We start from the raw sequence: 25685 nt of genomic DNA, 5'->3' as shown, positions 1-25685 counted from the left end.
TTCTGGCTACTCATTTTCATATGAACTGGAATGAGTTTCTTTTCAAATATATAAGATGGAAGATGAGAGGGGAAAATTGACTTATTGATAGAAGGGAAACAATCCTCCCGCCTCAAAGAATTAGGTAGCTTTTTAATTTAAAGTTCCAGTAGATGAATAAGGTTGATATTTCCCAGGAGTGACCTTGGTTGGAATTTCCCCTCAGTCTGAGGTAGCCAGGAAAAGACAGAGGTACATTTTTCATAGCTCCATACTGGCCACTCTCATCCCTCCTCATGTTCCGTCTCGTCGTGCTGGTCGGGTCCGGGGTTCAGTGCTCCGAACAAGGGTGAAGTTAAGAAGTGACAGCTTGCCCTGGCCAAGAGTGACTCAGCACTCTGACTGCTGGTGTAGGATATTAATGCAGCCGGACATACACTTGGTGGAAATATTTATTTTTAGAACTATCCATAACATCTTCCTGAATCCAGATCTTCACCTCGCTCTGGGTCTCCCACCAGTCACTGGACCCCAATGTCATTTCCAGGCGCTGTTCTGCAGAAAACGCTAGGCTGGCTTCCTCCTATTCAGCCTGCCAGGTGATCTGTACATAATCAGGTGTATGTAAGAATGCATATTTATTCATTTGACATTTACTTATCACACCTCTTCCGAGGTGGTTATCACAATATCTTGGCCAGGCTCTATCTCATTACCCCTGAACAACAAAATATTATAGGAGCACTTTCTGCCTAGGAAGGTCTGAGAAGGTTCCTGAGAGGCTGTAAAGTTTGGGTAGAATGTGGAAAGGTAATAGGAATTTACAGATAGATACAAGGGCAAGATTATCCTTGGTCAGGGATAAGCTCTTCCTTTCCCATGGCACTGATGCTGATCGGTTCCACATTGATATCTCCAGCCCTGATGTCTCATCGTATTTCAGATCTGTACCTCCTGCTGCCTATGGGACATCAGTTCATAAGCCAGAAATCTGGGAGTCATCCTAAATTCCTTTATATATCTAATCCCTTATATCCAAGACACAAAGACCTGTTTATTCTACCTGTTAAAGATTTTCTCAAATCCATCCCCACTTCTCCACCTGTATTGCCACTAACTTCATCTGGAAACAATCATCATGTCTTGCCTGGAGTATATTAAATGCCACCTAACTGGCCTTCTAATTCTCATCGTGTGTCCTTTCAACCTGACAAAGTGAGGGAAAAGGCCCATCTCTTTTTTTTTTTTTTTTAACATCTTTATTGGGGTATAATTTCTTTACGGTGGTGTGTTAGTTTCTGCTTTATAACAAAGTGAATCAGTTATCCATATACATATGTTCCCATATCTCTTCCCTCTTGAGCATGTGCTGTGTCACCCTCGGGAGCCTGCGCTTGCTTACTGACCGAGCTGCAGCTTTCAACACTCTCTGTTCACAACGTCCTCTCTGGCCATCCCGAATTACCTGCAGATCCCCAAATATGACTTGTGTTTTAATACGTTGCACTGTGGCATAGGTCCCCATTAAACGAAATGGTCTTGGCCTTGTGATCTGAAAATTCCCATCCGCTCTTCCACATTGTCCCAACTTCACAACCTCTCAGGAACCTTCCAGGGCAGAATGTGCTCCAATAACACTTTTCTGTTTGAGACTAATGAGATGGAGCTAGAGGGGGCATGCTTGCACCCTGTAAAGCAGACTCTGTCTCCTCTTTGCCGTCCTACGGAAGGCTGGCAGTGGAGGTGGTCTTTGGCTAAGTTAAATGAGCACCTGAAAATTTATTTACCAACCCTGGGGTCCCCATGTCCCTACTGTGATCCACCTTGGGGCAACATGGCCTTAAGGGTCATGCATGACCCAAAGATATGAATATTGTTGGGTTTTGCCAAAGGTAGGAGACAAAGTTACATAACACACTTACAGCTGCATTATTTTGTTAATCATTATTTTGAGCTGATTCCAAAATGAACTTTGACTTTATTTTTTGGTATTTTGTGTATTCCGGGAGGGAATGGTGCCCATTTCCTGGTGTCCAGTGTGGGATAAAGGAGCCCAGGGAGGGTCTTCCTGTCTCCAACTCAGCACAGCTACTGTAACACTTAGACTTTATATTTGTTCCCATATCAGTTTGCCTGTATTCCCTGGGAATACGGGAATTGCATTGGTTTTTCTAGCCTATGAACACTGCCTGGCACATGGTGGGTGCTCAATAAACCTTGTCTTATTATACAACTGTAATAAAATAATATAGTTTCTCTTACTCCATCACCCATAGCCTTCATTACGTTGCTCTTGATATTAATGTGTCCCTGAGGTGAAAATCATGACAATTTCTCTTGGGTTTTTAACACCTACACATTACTTAGGTATCATGTCATCATAACATCTCAGAAGAGACACAAGAAGAAAATAGTGCTCGCGTCTTTTGGGCCATTAGTTGATGTTGTAGTTACAAGTGAAAGCCACCAGATGGCTTAAGGAAATGAGTTTATTTCCAATTGAGATTTTAGCGGAGAAATCTAGGACCGAGAAGTAAAGCATGATTGGAGGGAGCTCAAAAGGCTCTCTGTAGTGAACCCCAAATAACCCACAAACCCTCACTTACCAGTGTCACCACCTGACTTCAGAAATGGGTTTGTAGAGGCTTTGCAACCTGCAGAATGAAAAACACCAAACTGTGTATCATCCTTCCAGCGTCTACATGCTTTAAGAATTACAGAATAGTTACTGAAATTTAATTCCACAAATATTTATTGAGTGCCTAAGTCCCAATTACACCTTCTGAGAGGCTTATTGAAGCATATGACACAGAAAGCACAGCTTACTCAAGATGGAAAATGTGCAGGAGACTAGAAGTAGAAATGGATGTCTTTTTCTCCTTGTGTACACTAGTGCTGCAGTTTCAAGGAGAAATGCTGGCAGAAAATAATTGTGACCTAGAAAATTTTTGCATATTATCTGTAGGCAGAATAGGTAAAAGACAAATGAAAACAAAGCAAAGCAAAACTTTAGATGACCACAGTATTTCTAACTCAAAGTGTATTTTATATGGTATTTGTATATGAGAACCAGAGTTGAAATTGTTAGAGTAGATTGAAACATTTTAATGAAGTAAGTTAAATATAAACCTATATATAAAAAGATCTGGGAGGATGTATACCAATGGTAGAATAAACCAAAGGAGATAAAAATCTAACTTAAGAGGTAACACAGTATTTGAGATTAAAAGAAAAAAATTGAACTGGCTAAGTTCACTTACCTTTTCTTTTTACCAATCTATAATTTATCTTTGCTGTAATCATTGTGTGTTAAATAAACTGTTTACTTTCTGATTAAAAAAGTGATACATGTACAGTCTAGAAAATTTAAAAATAGAAAAGTATAAAAGAAAAAATAAAAATTACCCACAGTCCGATTACAGAGAGAAAACCGCTGTTGGCATTTGGGTTACAGGCACACCTCGGAGATACTGCGGGTGGGGTTCAGACCACCCAATAAAGCAGATATCGCAATAAAATGAGTTGCATGAATGTTTTGGTTTCCCAGTGCATATAAAAGTTATATTTACACAATATTGTAGTCTACTGAGTGTGCAATAGCATTATGTCTAAAAAAGCAGTGTAATTAATTAAAAATATAACTATACCCGCATAAAAAATAAAACACCCTGTACCCATTAAGTAGTCACTCCCCATTCTCCTCTACCCCCATCCCTGATCAACTGTAATCTGCTTTCTGTCTCTGTTTTCCCAAATCTGTTTTCCCAAATCTCTGTTTTGCCTATTCTGGATATATTATATAAAAGAAATCGTGCAATAAAAAAATATTGCAAAAAATTCTAAATATTATCTGAGCCTTTAGTGAATTGATATCTTTTTGCTGGTGGAAGGTCTTGTCTGGACGTTGATGCTGCTGACTGATCACGGTGGTGGCTGCCGAAGGCTGGGTGGCCGTGGCGATTTCATGAAATAATAGAGCAATGAATTGCCACACTGATTGACTCTTCCTTTCACAAACGATTTCTCTGTAGTGTGCACTGCTGTTTGATAGCATTTTACCCACAGTAGAACTTTCAAAACTGGAGTCAATTCTCTCCAACCCTGCCGCTGCCTTATCAACTAAGTTTATGTCATATGTTAAATCCTTCGTGGTCATTTCAATAATCGATTAAGTTGCTGTCTTATATGGGCGCAGTTCATGGTGCCTCAAAACAATTACAATAAAGACCACTGATCACAGATCACCAGGAGAAATATAATAATAATGAAAAAATTTTAAATATTGTGAGAATTACCAAAGTGCGACACAGAGATACGAAGTGGAGCAAATGCTGTTGGATGCACGATGTCACAAACCTTCGACCTGTGAAAAAAAGGCAATATCTGCAAAGTACAATAAAGGGGAAGACAGTAAAATGAGGTATGCCTGTATTTTCTTTCGTTCTTTTTTCCTATGACTCTAAATATGACATATATGTAACTGGATGTTGAGGGAAATCTCACTTGTTTCCCTGGAGCTGGCAAACAGGACCCAAAGCTTAGGACAGAGAGCCATCAAGACCCTATGGAGGAAAGAGATCTTCAAACAGTTGGGGTCTAACTGCTCATCCAGAGCTTATTAAGGATGACCAAACCTTTCCAGTGTATATAAGCAAAAGGCTGATAGAGGGTGAGGGAGATGCATCAGAGTCTAGAAACGTCTGCCCCTTGGGGAGGACTCCACTATCCCTCCCTCCAAAGCTAAAAGGAGTATCAGCACTTTCCCCCGGGGAAATGATGCTAACACCCTGTCCTTGTAGATGTGCCTTGTACTTTTCCTAGCAGGGAAAAGGAGAATGGAGAGATGGCAGAGGTGAGAGAGGAGTGGTCCCTCTGTTTGGCAAGGAGAGAATGGATGAGCTCTTATGGGACTAAAGGACAGCTTGGAAGGCAGCTTAGCTTGATTCAACTTGTCTCTACAACACCCAAGAGGGTTTCCTAGTGGCCAGGGAGTCCTAGCAGCCACACATCGAGGACTGTACCTCCAGGCCAGGAGCTGGAGAGCATTTCCTGGCCACGGAGCTCCCACGCAAAATTCCATGCCGTGAAGATGCTCACTTGAGCATTTAATCGGAGTGTCTGAGTGACACTGCTCCCCAGTGGCTTCTATGCCAGTGGGCGTGAACCTGAGAAACCAGTAGAGAAACCTCAGGATAAACACAGTGCAGTCCACTTGAGGAAAGTGTGTCCCGTTTCCCCCTTCCTTCTTCCCAGTCTCCAATCCTAAAAGAACTTGATTCCGAGAAGTTGTAACTTCTCTCCCCTCCCCCTTCAACTTCACGGATGACAAAAACTAAGAGACATTATATAACTAGTCAAAGGCCACAGAACTAGTTAATCCAAAACTAGGATTATAATGCAGCACTCCTCTTTTGTACTCATTCACTTGGCTATTTATTCATTTAATCTTCAAATGTTTATTGTCTCTCCAATGGCAGTCCAGGCCTCAGGGCTCGTCATGTCCCATAACAAAGACAAATAATAATAATAGCTATTAGGCATTAGGCACTATATTAGGTACTTTCACTTGGATTATCTTGTTTAATGGTCATATAATCTTAGCAAGCACTTAGAGAAGAAAAGATAATGTTGATAAATTACAGTATCCTTAAAAAACCTTCTGGAGGGTCAGGGTTGGGGGAGGTAAGTAGGCAGAGCACAGAGGATTTTTAGGGCAGTGAAAATACTGTGTGTGATATTATAGTCATAGTTATATGTCATTATACATTTGTCCAAATCCATAGACTGTACAACACCAAGAGTGAACCCTAAGGTGAACTACGGACTTTGTGTGATTATGAGGTGCTAATGTAAAAATCCTTGGTAAATAAATGTACCATTGTGGAGAGTGATGTTGATAATAGGGGAGTAGTCTATGCTTGTGTGGAAACAGAGGGTGTATGGGGAATCTCTGTACCTCTCAATTTTGTTGTAAACTTCAACTGCTCTTTAAAAAGTAAGTCTTACAAAAAACATCCCAAAGAGATATCCTGGCTATTCACAATAGCCAGGACACAGAAACAACCGAGGTTTCCCCCAGTGGATGAATGGATAAAGAAGATAGGGCATATACACACAATGGAATGTTATCCAGCCTTTAAAAAGAGAGAAATCCTTTCATTTACTACAACACGGATGAGCCTGGAGGACAATATGCTAAGTTAAATAAGTCAGTCATAGAAAGACAAATACTGCATGATTCCATTTATATGAGGTACCTAAAACAGTCAAACTCATAGAAGCAGAGAATAGAATGCTGGTTTCCAGGGGTTGAGAGGTGGGGGTAATGAGGTGTTCAGTGTGTGTAAACTTTCGGTTATGCAACAGAATAAGTTCTAGAAATCTGTACAACATAACGCCTAGGGCTAACAAGATGGTATTGTGCACTTAGAAATTTATTGAGGGTGTGTCTCATGTTGTGTTCTTTCCACACAAAAACAAAACAAAACAAAATAAGACAAAACAAAGAGACATCAGAAATTTTTGGAGGTGATGGAAATGTCTGTTACCTTGATTGTGCTGCTGGTTTTACGGCTGTTTGCATGGGTCCAAACTCATCAAATTTATCCATTAAATACGTGCAGCTTTTGGATATCAATTATTCCATGGTAAAGCTGTTAAAACAAACAAGCAAACATACAAAAAAATTCTACCTGCATCCTTTGGGTGACTCTGATGTGTGTGTGTGTGTATGCATGCATGTGTGTGTGTGTGTATGAAGCGGTATAGTTTATCTACTAACTGGGAATACTTAGATAACAAAATAAGAGATAAGTCCTATTTGCAATCAGGACCCATCAGACATCGAGAAGTGGTAAGGAGGGACTTCTGGAGGGAATTACGCAGTTGGTTCAAGAGATGCTATGCTTGATTCATGCATTCATTCAGCCAACATTGGCTGAATGCTGACTGTGACCTTGACAGGTACTAGGATACAACAAAAAGCAAAAAATGGACACAATCGCTGCCTTCCTAGAGCTCGCAGCCCTAGTAGAGGAGGACAATTTTCCAACAGTCACCCAAATAACCGTGTATAATAATCATAGCTAATATTTACTCAGGTCTTCTTATGTGTCAGACATGATTTCAGCCACTTTTCCTGTATTAACTTATTTAATCATCACAAAGAAAAAACAAAAACAAAATTTAAAAAACCTGTGAGTTAGGTACTACTATTATTATCCCCAATTACATTTAAATTATATGGAGGAAAGATTTGTGGTGATATGAGATCATTCCTTGGGGAAACTAACCTGGCCTGTGGGTCGACCCCAGGAAGACTGAGAAAAGATTGTCAAAGGCTGCCCTACCTTGTGTCCAAGGTGGGCAGGGTACTCATGAAGAGGTAGGAAAGTGCTGGAAGTGTATTGGTTTGGGACATTGGTGAATTGTTGGCTGAAGGCGAGAGTGAAAATGAACATTTATTAAGTACTTACTACTTCTTATATGCCGAAGTCTGTGTAGTACTGAACCCTGTCCCTGAATTGTTCTCTGACCCAACTTGAGGGTTCTGATCCTTAAAGGCCGGGGGTAGGGTGGGGGGGGGATGGCGACAGTTCAGAGATGAAGTGCATCAGGTTACCCGTAGGGTAATCTAATTAAAACGAGGTGACCCCTGAGCCCTGGGGAGTGGCAGCTGCATAGGGTTGGCAGTGTCAGATGCCCTGATGGTGGCAGCAGGAGAGTGGCATCTGTGGTGGCAGAAGGGGGCACACCAGTGGCTGCTGAGGTGAACTCACAAATCACCTGGGACCCTGCCAGGGAAAAAGCTCAAAGTTACTGCTTAGTGGATGCTCTCAAAGGCCATCACGGTTTGGGGAAGTGTGAGTTACACACCTGAAGGTTCCCTGCTTATTCTCTTACAGCATCTTTGACGCTTTCTGGTTTCCAAGCATTCAGATTGTTACTGCCTGTGCTGTCTGCTCAGCACTGATGCCACTCGAAAGTTTACGATTCCCCCATGGGAATCATTTCCATCTTCAAACATTGAGCTGTTGCTTCACGTGCTTCACCCCCTCTGCAGCTTTTGATCCTTTTCAAGATGTGCTTGGTGTAGGAAGATGAACTACTGAAAATTAGGGCTTAATTTAATTTGACATACAACAAACACACGCGGATTAACGTTTTTAAAGATCCAGTTATAATTCCTAAGAATGATGGATTATTACAAAGAGAAGTTTTGAATTATCTCGATTCCAGAATCCAGATTTTGAGGGTCCAACGAATTCAGATGCCATTGGATACACCATATTTCCTGCTCTCTGCATGATTTCTGGTATGTTCCAAACCTCTTTAGATTCAGCACTGATAGCTGTAGACAAATTAACACTGAGCTTAGTTTTAGTTTGGGATTCAGTGTGCTACCTGAAGTGGGTGAAAGCAGTTGAAAATGTTAGATTTCAAACACAAGAGGCGTGTTTATGGAGGGCTAGGACAATGGGTGTACGTATTGGCCAGATCAGTGGTGCTCCAAGTTTGGTGCCTGGACCAACAGTGTCAGCATTCCCTGAGAATTTATTAAAAATGCTAAGTCTCAGGCCTCTCCCAAATTACTGAGCCCGACATTCGGGGTGGGGACAGCAGGCTGTGTTTTAACAAGCCCTCCAGGTGATTCTGGTATATGTTGAAGTTTGAGAACCGCTAAGCTATTCAAAACCGTAGCAGCTTAAATAAAATCAAAGTTCATTTCTCGCTCATGTACTAGCCTATGAATAAGCCATCTAGAGGTGAAATGGCAGCTTCATGATGCCGGGGACCTAGGGTCACTCCACCTGGTCACTCTATTACTCTCACAATGCGGCATCCATCACTTGGTTTTCAGTGGTTACTCCAGGCTGCCTCTCACACCTGCGTTCCAGCTAGCAGAAGGGTCAGAAGGAGAGCGTGGCCTGGGGATTATCACTTACTGTGGCTGTGACTTTTGTGGCTTGAGGTGCGACAGCAAAACTAGCAGGACTTTCTTTTTCCTTCTTCACAATTTTACGGGCAGAAGATTCGTTCTTCCCGAAGATCTTTGCAACCTCAGCATACGAGTTTTTTCCTTTCTTTGTTAAGTCGAGAACTTTCACCTTTTCACTTAAAGGAAGTACTTTATGGCTTCTCTTTGGCATATGTGAATTGCCAACATCACTAGTCTTGCCCTTTGGGGCCATTATTAAGTAAAATAAGGGTTACTTGAACTCAAGCACTGAGATACCTTGACAGTTGATCTAATAACGGAGTCGGCTACTAAGTAACTAACGGATGGGATACGCTGGACAAAGTGATGATACACATCCCTGGGGGATGGAAAGGGATGGCGAGAGAGTTCATCGTGCTACTCAGTACAGCACAAAATTTAAAATGTATGAATTGTTTATTTCTGGAATTTTCCATTTAATATTTTCAGAGTGCAATTGACTTCAGGAAATTGAAACCTTGGAAAGTGAAACTGTGAATAAGGGGGGGATGACCATACTGTTATTAATGTTATTACTATTTTTCCTCTTAAAACTCAGTAAAATAATCTCTGCAGTAAATTAGCATACTTAAGACAGCTCTGAATCTTCTATAGATAGACCATAAATAAGGTCATGTGGTTTTAACTCTGCCAGTGTAAAGGGGCGTATTAAGCTCTCTATTATTCATTTATAAGGGTGTCTCTGCCTACTTAAGTGGATTTTTATAAAAAGACCAAAAAAGCCTTATTTCAGTTTGAGTCCACCGGGACGTCCCTGCAGTTATTCATGGTTTGATAAAGAATGGAGACAGAGCTGATATGCCTCTTGGAGGGGACAAAGCCTCACCCTTTGCATCATTTGTCCTTGAGTTCATTTTCCACACCTGTGACAGCTCTTTTTTCAGTCCTGGAGCATGGCCCCCCATATCCACGACCTGCAACCCTAGAGGTTGAGGATCTGTTGTCCTTCTCGAAAAGCCCCTCAGCCCTTTGTGTCCAGGGCTCTGCTGTGGAGTAGAGTGAGCACCCCTGGTCTGCCGTTTGGTGCCAGGGCTGGGATGTCTCCCTACTGCACTGAGGCCCTTGGAGTCCCTGAAAGGCTGGACTCTTCCGTATGCACCACCCAGTTGGTGTCTTGCATATGGTGTGAGTTCAATGGTATTTACTAAACAAGGGAGGGTTTCAGCAGAATCTGCATGTAGGGGCATTGCAGAAAGCACATTTAAAGCAATACATCAAAAAAAAAATCATTTAACATATGTAACTGAGAAGCCGGTATGTTCTCAATAACTTGGCTAAATGTCATACCCCTACCTTATATAACAAGTCATTTCCCAATTCCTACTACCTGAAAATGTCTTCATATATTATCTGAATTTTCAGAGAGTATGTTTTTCTTCCTTAGTGTTTTTTTTTTTAGTAACCCTGACACATAGTTTTATGAAAGAAAATTAATTAGCAAAATAACTTGGCACTGAAGTTGCTAAGTTTATTAAAGTTTTCAGTATGTAATTAGGCTCATTTTATCAGTGATGTATACAATTTACTATTAGGATGGAGCTTAGAAATTGAGGGGTGGCACAATCTGATAAATTCTCTGGAGGGACACCTTGGCTTGCCCTCCTCTTTGTTGAGCACTAGTCTCTAAATCCTCAGATTCTTCCCCAGTCCGTGAGGATGTTTCTAAGACCCCCATCCCCACGTGCATCCGAGGGTGGGGGGAGGGAAGAGGATGCGTGGCCTGCTCTCTCATGCCTTAAATCATGTCTTTCACTCTTTATAGTCTACCTGGGGAGAGGCAGCTTGGAACAATGTGTGGTTAGGAAAGCTGAGAGGGGAGGACAAGATGGAGCCCACGGGAAAAAGAGCAAAACTACTTATTAGGGGCTGATCTTTATGCAACGGGGGTGGTAACGGCTGGGGGGAGGATGGGAACGTCTACTGATGGAGTGACTGCTCTGTGTCAGGAGCTATCACACACATTACCTCAGTGGTGCTTGGATTTCAAGGGTCAGCAGGATTGGACCAAATATTTTGCTTTTCCACGTTCGATTCTGCCAGATGAGGGCCTTAGAGGAACAACTACCATCTCATCACCACCATATGAATATGAGAAGGAAGGACATTTTGACACCAGAAAAGTCAGAATATGTTATTGTGGAATAAAAGATAGCTTTTCAAATTGAATATATGTTGCTTATGAAAAACTTAAAGACACTATCGTTTTTCTTGTATTTTGCCATTTAGTATTAGATTGGTACCGTACAAGGTTTCATTTGTGTACATGATATCCCAGGAAGCAGGTAGCATCCCTACTCCTAGGCAGGGCAGCTTACCTCTCTGCATGCTTTGATAAACCCCGTGTAATGAGGCCAAAATTTAAACAATGACTCAGATGTACAGAAAATGTTAACTGCCCTGTTTTCTATAACTGATCTCATCTTGCTCTTATCGTTTCTAATGATGGAGGAAAACACTTGATCTTGACAAATCAAAGTGTCTTCTTGGCGTCTATCAGTTTTAAATAGCCTATTCGGGTAACTGGTCAGTCTTTCGGGATTCTCTCTAGGGCCTTCCCTACTCCTTTCAAGGTGCTATCTGTAACTGGAAGAGCTGCGTGTGCTCCTGGTCTTGTGGTCTCCCACTGAGGTGTCTCTCAGCCTTGGCACCTGTCCTGAGCATGTGCATTGGTGTAGCTTGGACTCCGGGCCACCTGGCTCTGGCTCAGCTGAGACACAGCTTTTCCTGTCCATCCTTCGGGCATTAGGCTGGCTCCTGCGCCCAATAACTGAGGACCTTGCTGTTGCACCTGGTCACACGTTGCAGCACTTGGGTCTCCTTACTCTAACTCCAGGCTTTATCAGGGTCATGGGTTCTCTCTGTCCTTCCACACCCCCACCCCTCATGGGAGACCTGGCAATGCCCTCCTTCTTTCCCCACACCCAACACAATTGTGCAGGATCCTGTGAGGCTGCCCTCTGGTCTGCCAGCCTTGGCCCTGCCCTCAGTCACTGCTCCTCTGCACACACACACAGCATTGCATGCCTTGCTGAATGCAAGAGCCTTCGAGAATTTATAGGCTTTTTAGACCATGGCTTTCAAACTTCTTTTGACCAGGAGCTACACTAAGAAATTTATTTTAAGTTTAGACACGGTGTATGTACAACACACACGTGTATGTAAGAGAAATAAAAAATTCCCCCAATTATGTAGATCCTTCCTACTTGTGGATGCACTCTGATATTTCTAATCTAGTCTAAGTCATTAAAAACCACATTGTTCGGGCTTCCCTAGTGGCGCAGTGGTTGAGAGTCCGCCTGCCAATGCAGGGGACACGGGTTCGTGCCCCGGTCCAGGAAGATCCCACATGCTGCGGAGCGGCTGGGCCCGTGAGCCATGGCCGCTGAGCCTGCGCGTCCGGAGCCTGTGCTCCGCAAGGGAGAGGCCACAACAGTGAGAGGCCCGCGTACCGCAGGGAAAAAACAAACAAACAAACACATTGTTCCAGTCTACTACAGTGAGATAGATATATATATATTTCCAGGGCTCCCTGCATTGGGAGCGTGGAGTCCCAGCCACTGGACCACCAGGGAAGTCCCAAGACTGTTTTCTTCATGCCCCGATGGCTCACTGTCCTAGGATATGCCCCAGGAAGTGAAGCACTGGCTCCCAAATCTTCAGATTCTTCCCCAGTCCATTTGGAGGTTTCTAAGAGTCCATCCCCAAATTCATCCCAGGGTGGGAGAATAAGATAAAGACGTTTGATCTTCTTTCTCATCTCTTAAGTCATGGCCTTTACCCTTTCTAGTCTAGGGTTTATTTTAAGGCCAGTCCTCTAGCTTTGGTTCTTATTATGTAAAATCAGTTGTGGGAGTTCCAAGAAAATCCTTTCAATTCTGATAAGCCCTGTTTTCAAGAATATTGTCTCCTTATCTCACCATGAATTTTAAAAACACTTTAAAAGAAACAACAAGTATTTTTTTGTCTCGTGGTTTCTGTGGGTCAGGAATTTGGAGGCAGATTAGCTGGGTGGCTCTGGCTCAGAGCCTCTTATAAGGTTGCAGACAAGATAACACCTGAAAGCTTTATTGGGTCTGGAGAATCTGCTTCTAAGATTGCTTACTCACCTGGCCGTTGGCAGGAGACCTCCTTTCCTCACCATGTGGGCTTCTCCATTGGGCTGATTGAGAATCTTCATGATGTGACAGCTTGCTTCCCCCAGAGGGAGTGATCCAAAAGTGAGCAAGAAGGAAGCTGCCTTGCCTTCTATGGCTTAGTCTCAGAGGTCACACACCATCACTTCTGTCTTATTCTATAGAAACAAACATTAAGTCCAATGAAAATGTCAGGGGAGGGAAACTGGACCTTTAAAAGAATTTGTGGGAGGGCGGAGTCAACATGCCAGGTAGCATGTCCCGGCAACTAGGGCGCCTGCCGGCTGCTGATGGGGGACCCTGACGCCCAAGGAGACGGGAGGAACCCCCAAGTGAACTGGTAGAATATGGGGGGACAGAGGGGAGAGGAGAAGTGGAGGCCAGACAGGATCGGCACCCCTGAGGCCGGGGAGATCAGGAGAGGCAGGCAGGAGGGGCCGTCTGTAAGGAGCAGGAGAGGAGCGGAGGGCGAGTGCCCCGCCCACTGGAGCCCAGGAAGCCTACTGGGCTCCCAGGTGAGGTCCCCTGCCCTCTGAGAACAGGAGTGGGGGGCACGCCTGGGGCTCTTCTGTCCCTTGAGCCTAAGCCCCACAGCCCCCCAGCCCTGTGGGTCCTGAGCATTGGCCCCGCCCACTGCCCAAACCTCGCCCATGCTTAGGCCCCGCCCTCCAGCCGAGGCCTTTTCCCCGTTTTTTTTTTTTTTTTCTTTCTCTTTCCCCTCCTCCTCTTTTTTTTACTGTGGTGGTACTCTTGTACCTTCCGGTTGTTGATTCATCTCTATTTTAATTTTTATGTTCTTTCTAACATATCTGTTAGTTTCCTAGTCTAATTTTATTTTTTGCTTCATTATTGTTCTTTTTTTTCTGCCACCCCATGCGGCTTGTAGGATCTTGGTTCACAAGCTGGGGGTCGGGCCGAAGCTCCCGCGGTGGCAGCTCCGTGTCGTCGGAACCACTGGACTAACAGAGAACCTCAGACCCCAGGGAATATTCATCGGAGTGAGGTCTCACGGAGATCCTCATCTCAGCACCAAGACCCAGATCTAGCCAACAGCCTACAAACTCCAGTGTTGGAAGCTTCAGGCCAAACAACCAGTAAGACAGGAACGCAATCCCACTTATTAAAAAAAAAAAAAAAAAAAGAGATGGCAAAAAAATATGTCACAGATGAAGGAGAAAGGTAAAAAGCTACAAGACCAAATAAATGAAGAGGAAATAGGCAATCTACATGAAAAAGAATTCGGAGTAATGATAGTAAAGATGATCTGGAATCTCGGAAACAGAATGGAAGCACTGATTGAGAAAATACAAGAAATGTTTAACAAAGATCTAGAACTAAAGAACAAACAAACAGAGATGAACAACACAATAACTGAGATGAAAAAACTCTAGAAGGAATCAATAACAGAATAACTGAAGCAGAAGAACGAATAAGTGAGCTGGAAGACAAAATGGTGGAAATAACTGCCAAGGAGCAGAATAAAGAAAAAAGAATGAAAAGAATTGAAGACAATCTCAGAGACCTCTGGGGCAACACTAAATGCACCAAACATTCAAATTATTGGGGTTCCAGAAGAAGAAGAGAAAAAGAAAGGGTCTGAGAAAATATTTGAAGAGATTACAGTTGAAAACTTCCCTAACATGGGAAAGGAAATAGTCACCCAAGTCCAGGAAGCACAGAGAGTCCCATACAGGATACACCCTACGGAAAACCACACCAAGACACATGTTAATCAAACTAACAAAAATTAAATTCAAAGAAAAAATATTAAAAGCAGCAAGGGAAAAACAAAAAATAACATATAAAGGAATCCCCATAATGTTATCAGCTGATTTTTCAGCAGAAACTCTGCAGGCCAGAAGGGAGTGGCAGGATATACTTAAAGTGATGAAAGGGAAAAACCTACAACCAAGATTACTCTACCCAGCAAGGATCTCATTCAGATTCGACAAAGAAATCAAAAGCTTTTCAGAGAAGCAAAAGCTAAGAGAATTCAGCACCACCAAACCAGCTTTACAACAAATGCTAAAGAAACTTCTCTAGGCTGGAAACACAAGGGAAGAAAAAGACCTACAATAACAAACGCAAAACAATTAAGAAAATGGGAATAGGAACATACATATCAATAATTACCTTAAATGTAAATGGACTAAATGCTCCCACCAAAAGACACAGATTGGCTGAATGGATACAAAAACAAGACCCATATATTTGCTGTCTACAAGAGACCCACTTCAGACCTAGGGACACATAAAGACTGAAGGTGAAGAGATGGAAAAAGATGTTCCATGCAAGTGGTAATCAAAAGAAAGTTGGAGTAGCAATACTCCTATCTGATAAAATAAACTTTAAAATAAAGGCTATTATAAGAGATAAAAAAGGACACTACATAATGATCAAAGGATCAATCCAAGAAGAATATATAACAATTATGTTTATGCACCCAATACATAAGGCAAATGCTAACAACCATGAAAGGAGAAATCGACAGTAACACGATAATAGTAGGGGACTTTAAGACGCCACTTACACCAATGGACAGATCATCCAAACAGAAAATAAATAAGGAAACACAGCTTTAAATGACACAATAGACCAGACAGATTTAATTGATATTTACAGAACATTCCACCCAAAAGTGCAGAATACACTTTCTTCTCAAGTGCACAGGGAACATTCTCCAGGATAGAGCACATCTTGGGTCACATCTTGGATCACATCTTCAACACCCACTTATGATCAACCTCGGAAAATTTAAGAAAATTGATATCGTATCAAGCATCTTTTCTGACCACAATGCTATGAGATTGGAAATCAATTACAGGGAAAAAATGTAAAAAACACAAATACATGGAGGCTAAACAGTGCACTATTAAATAACCAAGAGATCACTGAAGAAGTCAAAGAAGAAGTAAAAAAATACATAGAAACAAATGACAATGAAAACAGGACGACCCAAAACCTATGGGATGCAGCAAAAGCAGTTCTGAGAGGGAAGTTTATAGCAATTCAATCTCACCTCAAGAAACAAGAAAAATCTAAAATAAGCAATCTAACCCTACACTTTAAAAAACTAGAGAAAGAAAAACAAAGAAAACCCAAAGTCAGTAGAAGGAAAGAAATCATAAAAATCAGAGCAGAAATAAATGAAATAGAAACAAAGAAAACAATAACAAGGCTCAATAAAGCTAAAAGCTGGTTCTTTGAGAAGATAAACAAAATTGATAAACCCTTAGCCAGACTCATCAAGAAAAAAAGGGAGAGGATGCAAATCAATAAAATTAGAAATGAAAAATCACAACTGACACTGCAGAAATACAAAGGATTATAAGAGACTACTACAAACAACTATATGCCAATAAAATGGACAACCACGAAGAAACGGACAAATTCTTGGAAAGGTATAATTTTCCAAGACTGAACCAGGGAGAATTAGAAAATATAAACAGACCTACTATCACAAGTAATGAAATTGAAACCATAATTAAAAATCTTCCAACAAACAAAAGTCCAGGATCAGATGGCTTCACAGGTGAATTCTATCAATCATTTACAGAAGAGCTAACACCGATCCTTCTCAAACTCTTCCAAAATATTGCAGAGGGAGAAACACTCCCAAATTCATTCTACAAAGCCACCATCACCCAGATACCAAAACCAGAAAAAGATATCACAAAAAAAGAAAATTATAGACCAATATCACTGATGAACATAGATGCAAAAATCCTGAACAAAATACTAGCAAACAGAATCCAACAACACATTAAAGGGATCATACACCATGATCAAGTGGGATTTATCCCAGGTACACAAGGATTCTTCAATATACGCAAGTCAATGTGATATACCATATTAACAAATTAAGGAATAAAAACCGTATGATCATCTCAATAGATGCAGAAAAAGCTTTTAACAAAATTCCACATCCACTTATGATAAAAAATCTCCAGAAAATGGGCATAGAGGGAAACTACCTCAACATAATAAAGGCCATATATGACAAACCCACAGCAAGCATCATACTCAATCCCACTATTGGGCATATACCCTGAGAAAACCGTAATTCAAAAAGACACATATACCACAATGTTCATTGCAGCACTATTTACAATAGCTAGGACATGGAAGCAACCTAAGTGTCCATCGACAGATGAATGGATAAAGAAGATGTGGCACAGATATACAATGGACTATTACTCAGCCATAAAAAGAAACAAAATTGAACTATTTGTAGTGAGGTGGATGGATCTAGAGTCTGTCATACAGAGTGAAGTAAGTCAGAAAGTGAAAAACAAATACTGTATGCTAACACATATATATGGAATCTAAAAAAAAAAAAAAGGTTATGATGAACCTAGTGGCAGGACTGGAATAAAGATGCAGACGTAGAGAATGGACTTGAGGACACGGGGAGGGGGAAGGGTAAGCTGGGACGACACGAGAGAGTGGCATGGACATATATATACTACCAAATGTAAAATACATAGCTAGTGGGAAGCAGCTGCATAGCACAGGGAGATCAGCTCGGTGCTTTGTGAAAACCTAGAGGGATGGGATAGGGAGGGTGGGAGGGAGGCTCAAGAGGGAGGGGATATGGGGACATATGTATGCATAGGGCTGATTCACTTTGGTGTACAGCAGAAACTAACACAGTATTGTGAAGGAATTATACTCCAATAAAGATCTATAAAAGAAAAAAACAATTTGTGGACGTATTTTAAACCTCCATAATAATTAGTGTATCTTTTCAGATAACTAACAACGCAAGGTAGTACAGACTATGTGCTACCTGAGTGATGCAAGTGGTGAGTGCTATGGGGCAACCTAGGCTCAATGAATAACCGTGTTTTCTTGTGCAATCAGGGAAGGTTGCACAGACAAGGTGAGTCTTGAATTGAATGAAGAATAAGGTCGGAAAACCAGAGAGAATCAGGCAGGCATTCCAGTTGGTATAAACAGAGTGAATCAAGTGGGAGGGAGGTTCTCACCTTAGATGTCAAAGTCCCCAGACTACTTACTCCATGTTACTTCCTCTATTTTCCCATCCACCACCATCCACACTCCCGACCTCCACCATCTAGGCAGTCTTGGAAGTTTCCCTTTTGCAACATTTGATTAGACTGTGGACCAGTGACTACTCTTCCCCACCCCCCGCATTCTTTTTCCAAATTGATTTTAATATCCTGCTTCATCATTGTACACCAGGTGTGTGGGGGAGAGAGTGGGAGGAGGGAAGAGACACCTCATTTTTTTAGTTTATCGGTCACTGGATCATGTGCTTGGAACTTTAAAATAGGGTGTGTCCTATATGTTAGAAGAAGGGGATATATTCATATATATATATATATATATGCACACACATATATACACATATACATATACATATATACACACATACGGATATCTCGATGGCCAGAGGAATGGACTGTAAGAGTTGTCCACCAAAGTACATTCTTACCTTCTTCCTTTGTTACTAGAACTGCCTAGTGTTAGCTGGATCTGTGGTTGCCCAGCTAGAGAACTCTACCTCCCACCTTCCCAACAGTTAGATGTGGCTGTGTGTCTAACCACGTCAATGGAATGAGGAGAAATGACATGTGCTACCTCTGGGACACACTCTTAGGAGTACTGAGATGTGCACCCCTTTCCTTTCTGCCTTTTTGCTGGGCTAAGATACAGATGCGCTGCCAGGTTCTGGGATGGTGGTTACGTATGTGGATAGCAGTGCTGCCCTCCTAGTCCTGGACCAGTACATGAGAGAAAAAACCAAAACAAAAACTATCTTGTTTCAAATATAATACCTTTGGGTTACAGCAACCTAAGCTGTATTCCAACGAAAAGCTAGGCCTAGTTTTGGAAAAGAGTATTAAATATTCCTTTCTCCAAGGGGCAAGGCAGAGCCATTCCTGAACACACGGAAAAGAAACTTTTGCTATTCTAAGTCAACGTTTTGACCCAACTTAACCAAATACATAATCACGGTACACTTAATTTGAGCCAATATAGTGTGAGATATTACGGAAGAAAAGACACGGTCCTGCTTAGTGATCTATTTCTGGATCGTTACATAATAGAAGAAATAAACTTCTATTTTGTTTAAACTGATGTATTTTGGGTATTTGTTATACCAAACAGGATGCTTAGACTGCATCCTAAAGAACATACATTGTTAGAATTTGTTGGAAAACCAGAGCATAATCACAAAAATAACACTTCAAAGCAGTGCGTGCCCAATGGGGAATATGGACAAAAAAAGACTCTCTCAGTGTGGAGAAGCTCAGAAGGGTTTAGGAGATTCTGAAGAAATCGAAAACTTAGTGATGAAAATGGCATCATTGAAGGCAGGAATATTAATTCTCTCCTAAACCAACCAACCAGCCAACCAAGCAACCAACCTCAGTGTAACTTTTCTCTCAACTGTTCTGGTAAATGAGATAAGAAACCCCTGTTTTATGAAAAAAGGTATTTTTTTCTTTTAAAAATTAAAAAAAAATTATAATAATAAAAGTATCACAGCCAGGGGAATACTTGAGAACACTGTAACAATATGTATCATTTCAAACCAGAAGTTTAAAGAAAGTGAAAACCAGTCAACCATTACCATGAACAACAAAACTGCAAACAGTTTTTCAATTTTTTTCTAGTCTTTCTTCAGTGGGTGTGCAAGGGGAGGTGTATGCATTATTATACGTGTACTACATACTACACATATACATACTGTAGCTTTGTTTAGGTTTCTTAACATTACGTAAGTACTTCTCCTTGACATGAAAAATTCTTCGGTTTTGTGTGTGTGTGTGTGTGTGTGTGTGTGTGTGTGTGTGTGTGTGTCACATGGGATCTTAGTTCCTGGACCAGGGATGGAACCAGCGCCTACTGCAGTGGAAGCGCTGGGTCTTAACCACTGGACTGCTGGGGAAGTCCCCAAATTCTTCAGTTCTTAATTTCATACAATCAACCACAAAACACAGAAAAAGAAAACACAGACTATTTCCTTTGACAGAAGAATGATCTTACGACCTAGAAGGGACACCTTGTAAAGCTTTCAGGAAAGGCCTGTAGAACCTACTTCATATAATCTCCTGGCAAAACCAAATAAATCGGAAGTAAAAACCGAGGCACACTACACAGACAGAGCCCGTATTACAAAACAAACACTTTGACCGAGTTTTAATGTTACCTGTCTGGCCATATTCTACAATACAGTAGGTCTAATCCTCCTGTCCTCAGGTTACAGTCCAGACCACATGAACACAAAGAGGTAACTAAACAAGATAGAGAGGTAACTAAATCCACTGGGGAGGTTGGCTCAAAGCCTTCTCATTTCTCTGGGTGCTAATCTGAAGTTCCTTCCTTCATGAGACTATCCGCCCACTTTGGCAGAACATTCGTGTAAAACCAAAATTTCACATATGCAACTCCCAAGTCACCCATCTGCCTCCACCCACCTTATTTTTGGGGTTGAAAATCTGTCACAGGAGCAAATGTTACGTCCCATGATTTGAGAGCCAAGAATGATCCAAGAGAACGCTTAAGTTCACCCGAACTGCGTTAATGGGGTATCCGTGCCTTGTTCCTATTTTTCCCCCTTGTGTTTATCAGTATATTATTTCTATGTGTGTGCATATAAATATGTCTATAAAACATTATATTGAATTATCTTTCCTATTCTTAACTTTTTGAAAATTGTGCTTAGTTTTCACTTCGGATAATCATCTTTTTGATAATTTATCATCATAATGGCTCCAGTGGAAACAGATATAGTTACCAGTTTGTAAGGTAGGTAGTCGTACAGCTTACTGGGCACACCGAGCAATTGTTAAGGAGGTTGTGAAATGCGAACGAACTTCAAAGTCAAAAGCCGGGCATTATTTTTTTGGCCCCTGCCGCTTCACGTACTTTGCACCGCCATTACTACACTTTGTCTTCCGCCCGGGAACTTTGCACCTAAGGGAAGCAAGGAAAACTCGCAGGTGCCTCCCCGGAACCGGCCCCACGCCAGGGCGAGAACACGCCCTCGGTCCCGGCCCTCCCGGCACGAGGCTGAGGTAATCACTCGATTCCGGGGCGGGGGCAGCACAGCCCGCCGCGTACGTGCCCCCGCTGACCCGCCCGCCGGCCGGCCAGTGCACCCAGCTCCCGCCGCCCCGCGCCGGCCGCCCACTCCGCAGCGGCGCCTCGGCTCCCGACCGCGCCGGTCCGCCCGGCGGCCCCTAGGCAAGCCACCCACCCATGCTCGCCGCCACCAGGACGGCCCACCAGCTCTTCCAGAGAATGGGTAACTCCGCCTCCAACATCGTCAGCCCACAGGCGGCCCTACCGGGCCGGAAGGAGGCGATCGCCGTAGCGGGTAAGGACGCGGGCACGCACAGAGGGCGCGGTCGTCGCCGCTACGCACGCGCATCTTCTGGACGCCAGAAGGGAGCCGGGGGCCAGCCTCGGGAGGGTCGGCAGCCGGCGTTCTGCGCAGGCGCGGAGGGCGCTGGCAGGGGAGGGGGCCAGGGGTAGGTATTCTTTCTTTGTTTGGGTTCTCACCAGCTAAAACAACGCGAAACGCGTTGACTGGACCTACTACGGTGGTATAATTCACCTACAGTGCAAATACCCCGGCGGCTTCAAACTTCGGGCGGGAAAAGCACTGACCCAATTTTCGCCCTTTCCCACGGTGTGCATCCCCTTTCCTTTTGGCACCGGCCGCTGGGATGCAGGCCACTTGCAGCGGTGCTGCGGCGTTGTGTTGTCACTGGAAGCAATGGAATGGTACAGAACGATGAATACTGCAGTTTTGAAATTGTTTCTCGCTTCACTGTTCTGGTTGTAGGAATTATCCTCAGGCTACCATTATCCTCCAGGACTGCCCGGTTTCCCCCAGTTGGCAGGAGCTGCCCCTGGCCCTGTGCTCCCGGGTTTGCCTGTGTGTGTCAGCCATGCAGAAGAGCTGTGCTTCCCAAACTTAAAAATAATTTTCCAATCTCATACCAGTACTTCTGGAGAGTATAATAAAATATATATAAAATATAATAAAAGTGAAATGCTAGAGAAATGAAATAAAATGAAAAAATATAATAAAAATGAAATGCTAGAAACTGCTCTAAAAGTTTCGAAAGCTTAACTCTAATTTCTGTCTCAGCCCTATAGAAGGTCGCAGATAGCACGTGTCCACCAACCTGAGGACCATACTTTTTGAGAAGAATTACCTTGGTGCATTGCTTTTCAAAGTGTAGTCCCAATGATATCTTTTAAATACGCCCTTCCGGTGATACTAATGCACTTGGTAGTTTGTAAACGGGTGCCTTAGAGGTGTTGGAGGATTAAGCGGTGATTAATCTTTTATGTATGGCTCGATGCCAAGATAAATACTGCATTTACAGTTTTCTAGGGATTCTTCCGTCTTTCTTTTCCTTAAAGAATTGTTGAGTATATATAGGAGGAGGTCGTTCTGAGGGTCTGTGTATCATACACAATACTCAGTATGAGAATGGAGAAGGTAGAGGTCTTTGGATTTGAGGCAGTTTGGGAACTGATACTGTGTGACCTGTTTCTCATTCACCTACATTAGCAGTTCTATTTTCTATGTCCCATATCACTTCACTCCCAGCTCATTGATAGCCTTAAAAAGCTTATTTTATTTTTGACTCAAATTCAGAGAATGAGTTTCGAAAAAAAAAAAAAATCCAGATTATCTTTAACTCTGTCTCTAAATTACATAACCCCATTATCTAAACTTTATCTTGAAAGAGAATTCTCTTTTAACAAATTAGGATTCATAAATGGATATTTAAAAGCAATAATTCTCAATGCTGAACTTTCCCCGCTTGTATGAAACTTCCTCTTTACACACTACAGTGTCTGTGGTATGTCCTCCTAGACATCTAAAAACAAACAAACCAAAAACTCCTGATCAGATTTCCAAACTGGTTCAAGGTTAAAACTGACCACAATTTAGTTCTCCTTTATCTTAACCAAGGTCTTCCCACTCAGTTCTTTAGTATATAAATGACACTTCTGGTAAAAGATTAACATGACAGAAACAAGCCAATGATTTCTTTTTCTATCCATCTAATAACTCTGACTGCAAAACCTCAGGACTTGGTTCTTGTCCAGGCTCTTCTGCCTTTTTATATAGCCATGCATACATTGTTATATCTGGACCAGTGAACTGTTTTTTTTGGTGTAGGGCCAAGCCTATAAGGCACATGTCCTTTTTGTTCAGCGGTTGTAACTTCCACCCCCGCAAATACTTAAATTTTAGATTGTGGCCTTTCCTATCTCTACCCCTGGTACTACTGCCTTGACAGGTTGCCGAAGGTTCTGATTGGCCCAAGAAATGGGCAGTGTTACCTCTTTGGTGGGTTTTCAGTGGCTATAAGATAGAAGCTTAGGGACTTAATATTATTGTTTTGAAAGTTAAATTCATCTCTATTCCAACCTCCAATCTGTTTAACAGCTTTTCACCTTTCTGTATTACCTCTGTCTATGTCTGTTGTTATTTGCAACCTACCCTTAGTTAATTTATAAAGGTAACATGGTTTCAGGAAAAATACTAATGATATTTTTATTTTGTTCTAGAACAGGATGCACTAATTTAAAAAATTCATATGGAAAAATAAGCAGGAAGAGTTAATGGTAACTGTAAAAGAAGAACAAAGAGGGACAACTAGCCCTTGCACATAGTAAAAGTGAAGCTTAATAATTTAAACAGTGTGGGACTGGTCCATGAATAGATAGGTCGATAGAAAGATCAGAAATTCTTAAATACGTATGAGAATGTAGCATATGGTACAGGTGACATCTCAAATCAGTGGGGAAAAGATGGAATATTCAGTAAATGGTTATGGGACAACTGAGTAGCCATATGGAAAACAAACAAACAAACAAAAACCCCCACCAAAGTTGGATCTGTACTTCACATCTTAAACCAGGATAAGTTCCAAAAGATATATGTTGATAATAGCTCACTCTTATTGAGTGTTTACTATATGCTGGACACTGTAGTAATTGATTTACATTTACTAATACGTTTAATCTTCACAACAACCTGAGGAGGTGGTAACCTGTTACTATCCCCACTTGTAGGTGTGGAAACTGAGGCCTGTAGAGTTTAGGTGACTTATACAAGGTCATATAGCTAATAAGTAGTGGATCTGGGATATGAATATAGGCAGTTTGCCTCTAGGGTTTGTGATCTTAACTACTATATGTACTGTTTTTTCATTTAGTTAAATGTAAAAAATGAAATAATTTAAGGATGAGCAAGGGAGAATTCCTTTAGAAAGGAAAGCCTTTTTAACCATGACTTGAAAATCAGAAGACTTAAAAAACTGATAAATTGGATCACAACAAAATAAAAATCTTCTGCAGGCAAAAATTACCACAAGCAGATTCAAAAGACAAACTGGGGTAAATATTTGCAACTCATATTGTAGGTGAAGGACTAATCTCCCTAATATATAAGAAGCTTCTAGAAGATAATAAGAAAACACCAACATACATTAGAAAAATAGACAAAGGTTATGAGCAGTTTACAGAAAAGGAAGTATAATTGGCTCTTAAACATATAAAAAGATGCTCAGCTTCATTCATAATGAGGAGAATGCAAGTACCATTTTTCATTCTTCAGACTGGCAAAAATCCAGAAATTTGATGATACACTTTGTTGGTAAATCCTTGAGGGAGAAGACACTCTTGTACATAGCTGGCAAGAATGTAAATTGGCTCAACTCTTATGGAAGGCAATTTGGCCATATCTGTCAAAAATTTAAATGTGTATACCTTTTGACCCAGGAATTCAATTTCTGGGAATTTATCCTACAGATATACTTGCATTCGTGCCAAATGATGACTGTACCAGGTTATTCACTGCAGCTTTTCTTGCAGTAGTCAAAGATTGGAAACAACCCAAACGCCCATCAATAGGGGCTAGTTAAATTAATTATGGTTCATCCTCACAATGAAATATGCAGCTGTAAAAAAGAACATGGAATATCTATATGAATGGGTATGGAGAGATTGCCAAGATATAGTGTTAGGTGAAAAATGCAAGGTCAGAACAGTGTTATATGTTAACTTTTGTGTGAACAGGGAGGATAATAATAATATTTATGCACAAAGAAACTTTGGAAGGATAGATAAGAAAGTAATGGCCACGGAGAGGGCGATGCAGTGAGCTGATGGTGGAGGGGAGACACAGGTGGGAGACTTGACTCTGTGCTTTTATTTAACTTTTGGTTCTTATAATGCGACTGCATTATTGAATTAAGTAACTCCACTTTGAAGATGATCTCCTTCTGCTGATTTTAGTCTAATTGACCACCTTACTATCATCTTTTTTTCATCCCTATTTCAAGTTCTTTTTTTTCCTTTTTAAATTTTGCTCTTTTTCATGTCAAGTTCTGTTTTTCTTCCCCAACTTGCTTTTGTAATCAAAATCCACATTTTGGCGTGATTTAAAAATCTAAATTTAGAGGGTGAAATTGGAATAAGTTAATCCAAATCATTTTACATTTCATAAATATTCATTTTTATTGAAGTGTCAATTGTGGTGGCATCATTTATACAAAGAAAAGATCCTTGGG

General features: G+C 41.6%; 1 protein-coding gene and 1 long non-coding RNA gene across 4 annotated transcripts in view; one reads left to right on the top strand and one right to left on the bottom strand.

The window, feature by feature from the left end:
• Positions 1-413: 413 nt before the first annotated feature.
• Positions 414-21476, bottom strand: LOC117201645 (uncharacterized). Of its 2 annotated transcripts, XR_004483714.1 has the most exons (6): positions 21341-21476; positions 13084-13268; positions 6528-6632; positions 4275-4342; positions 2586-2633; positions 414-583 (listed from the first exon to the last, which is right to left on the bottom strand). It is a non-coding gene; the product is annotated as an uncharacterized LOC117201645 (long non-coding RNA). The 2 variants fall into 2 exon arrangements; XR_004483711.1 differs by lacking the exon at positions 4275-4342.
• Positions 21053-25685, top strand: part of MSRA (methionine sulfoxide reductase A) — a 371273-nt gene continuing 366640 nt past the window's right edge. Inside the window, exon 1 of one of the 2 annotated variants that reach the window (XM_033429865.2) lies at positions 21053-21460. In XM_033429865.2, coding sequence (XP_033285756.2) covers positions 21343-21460 — 118 coding nt within the window. In that variant the 5' untranslated portion in view covers positions 21053-21342. The remainder of the gene's footprint in view (positions 21461-25685) is intronic. The other variant, XM_033429864.2, reaches the window with a different exon arrangement.

The sequence above is a fragment of the Orcinus orca genome, chromosome 6 (genome assembly GCF_937001465.1).
Source record: "Orcinus orca chromosome 6, mOrcOrc1.1, whole genome shotgun sequence".
In the NCBI taxonomy this organism is placed as follows: domain Eukaryota; kingdom Metazoa; phylum Chordata; class Mammalia; order Artiodactyla; family Delphinidae; genus Orcinus; species Orcinus orca.
Note: the sequence above shows the minus strand (reverse complement) of the source record. Positions and strands in the feature narration are given on the sequence as shown.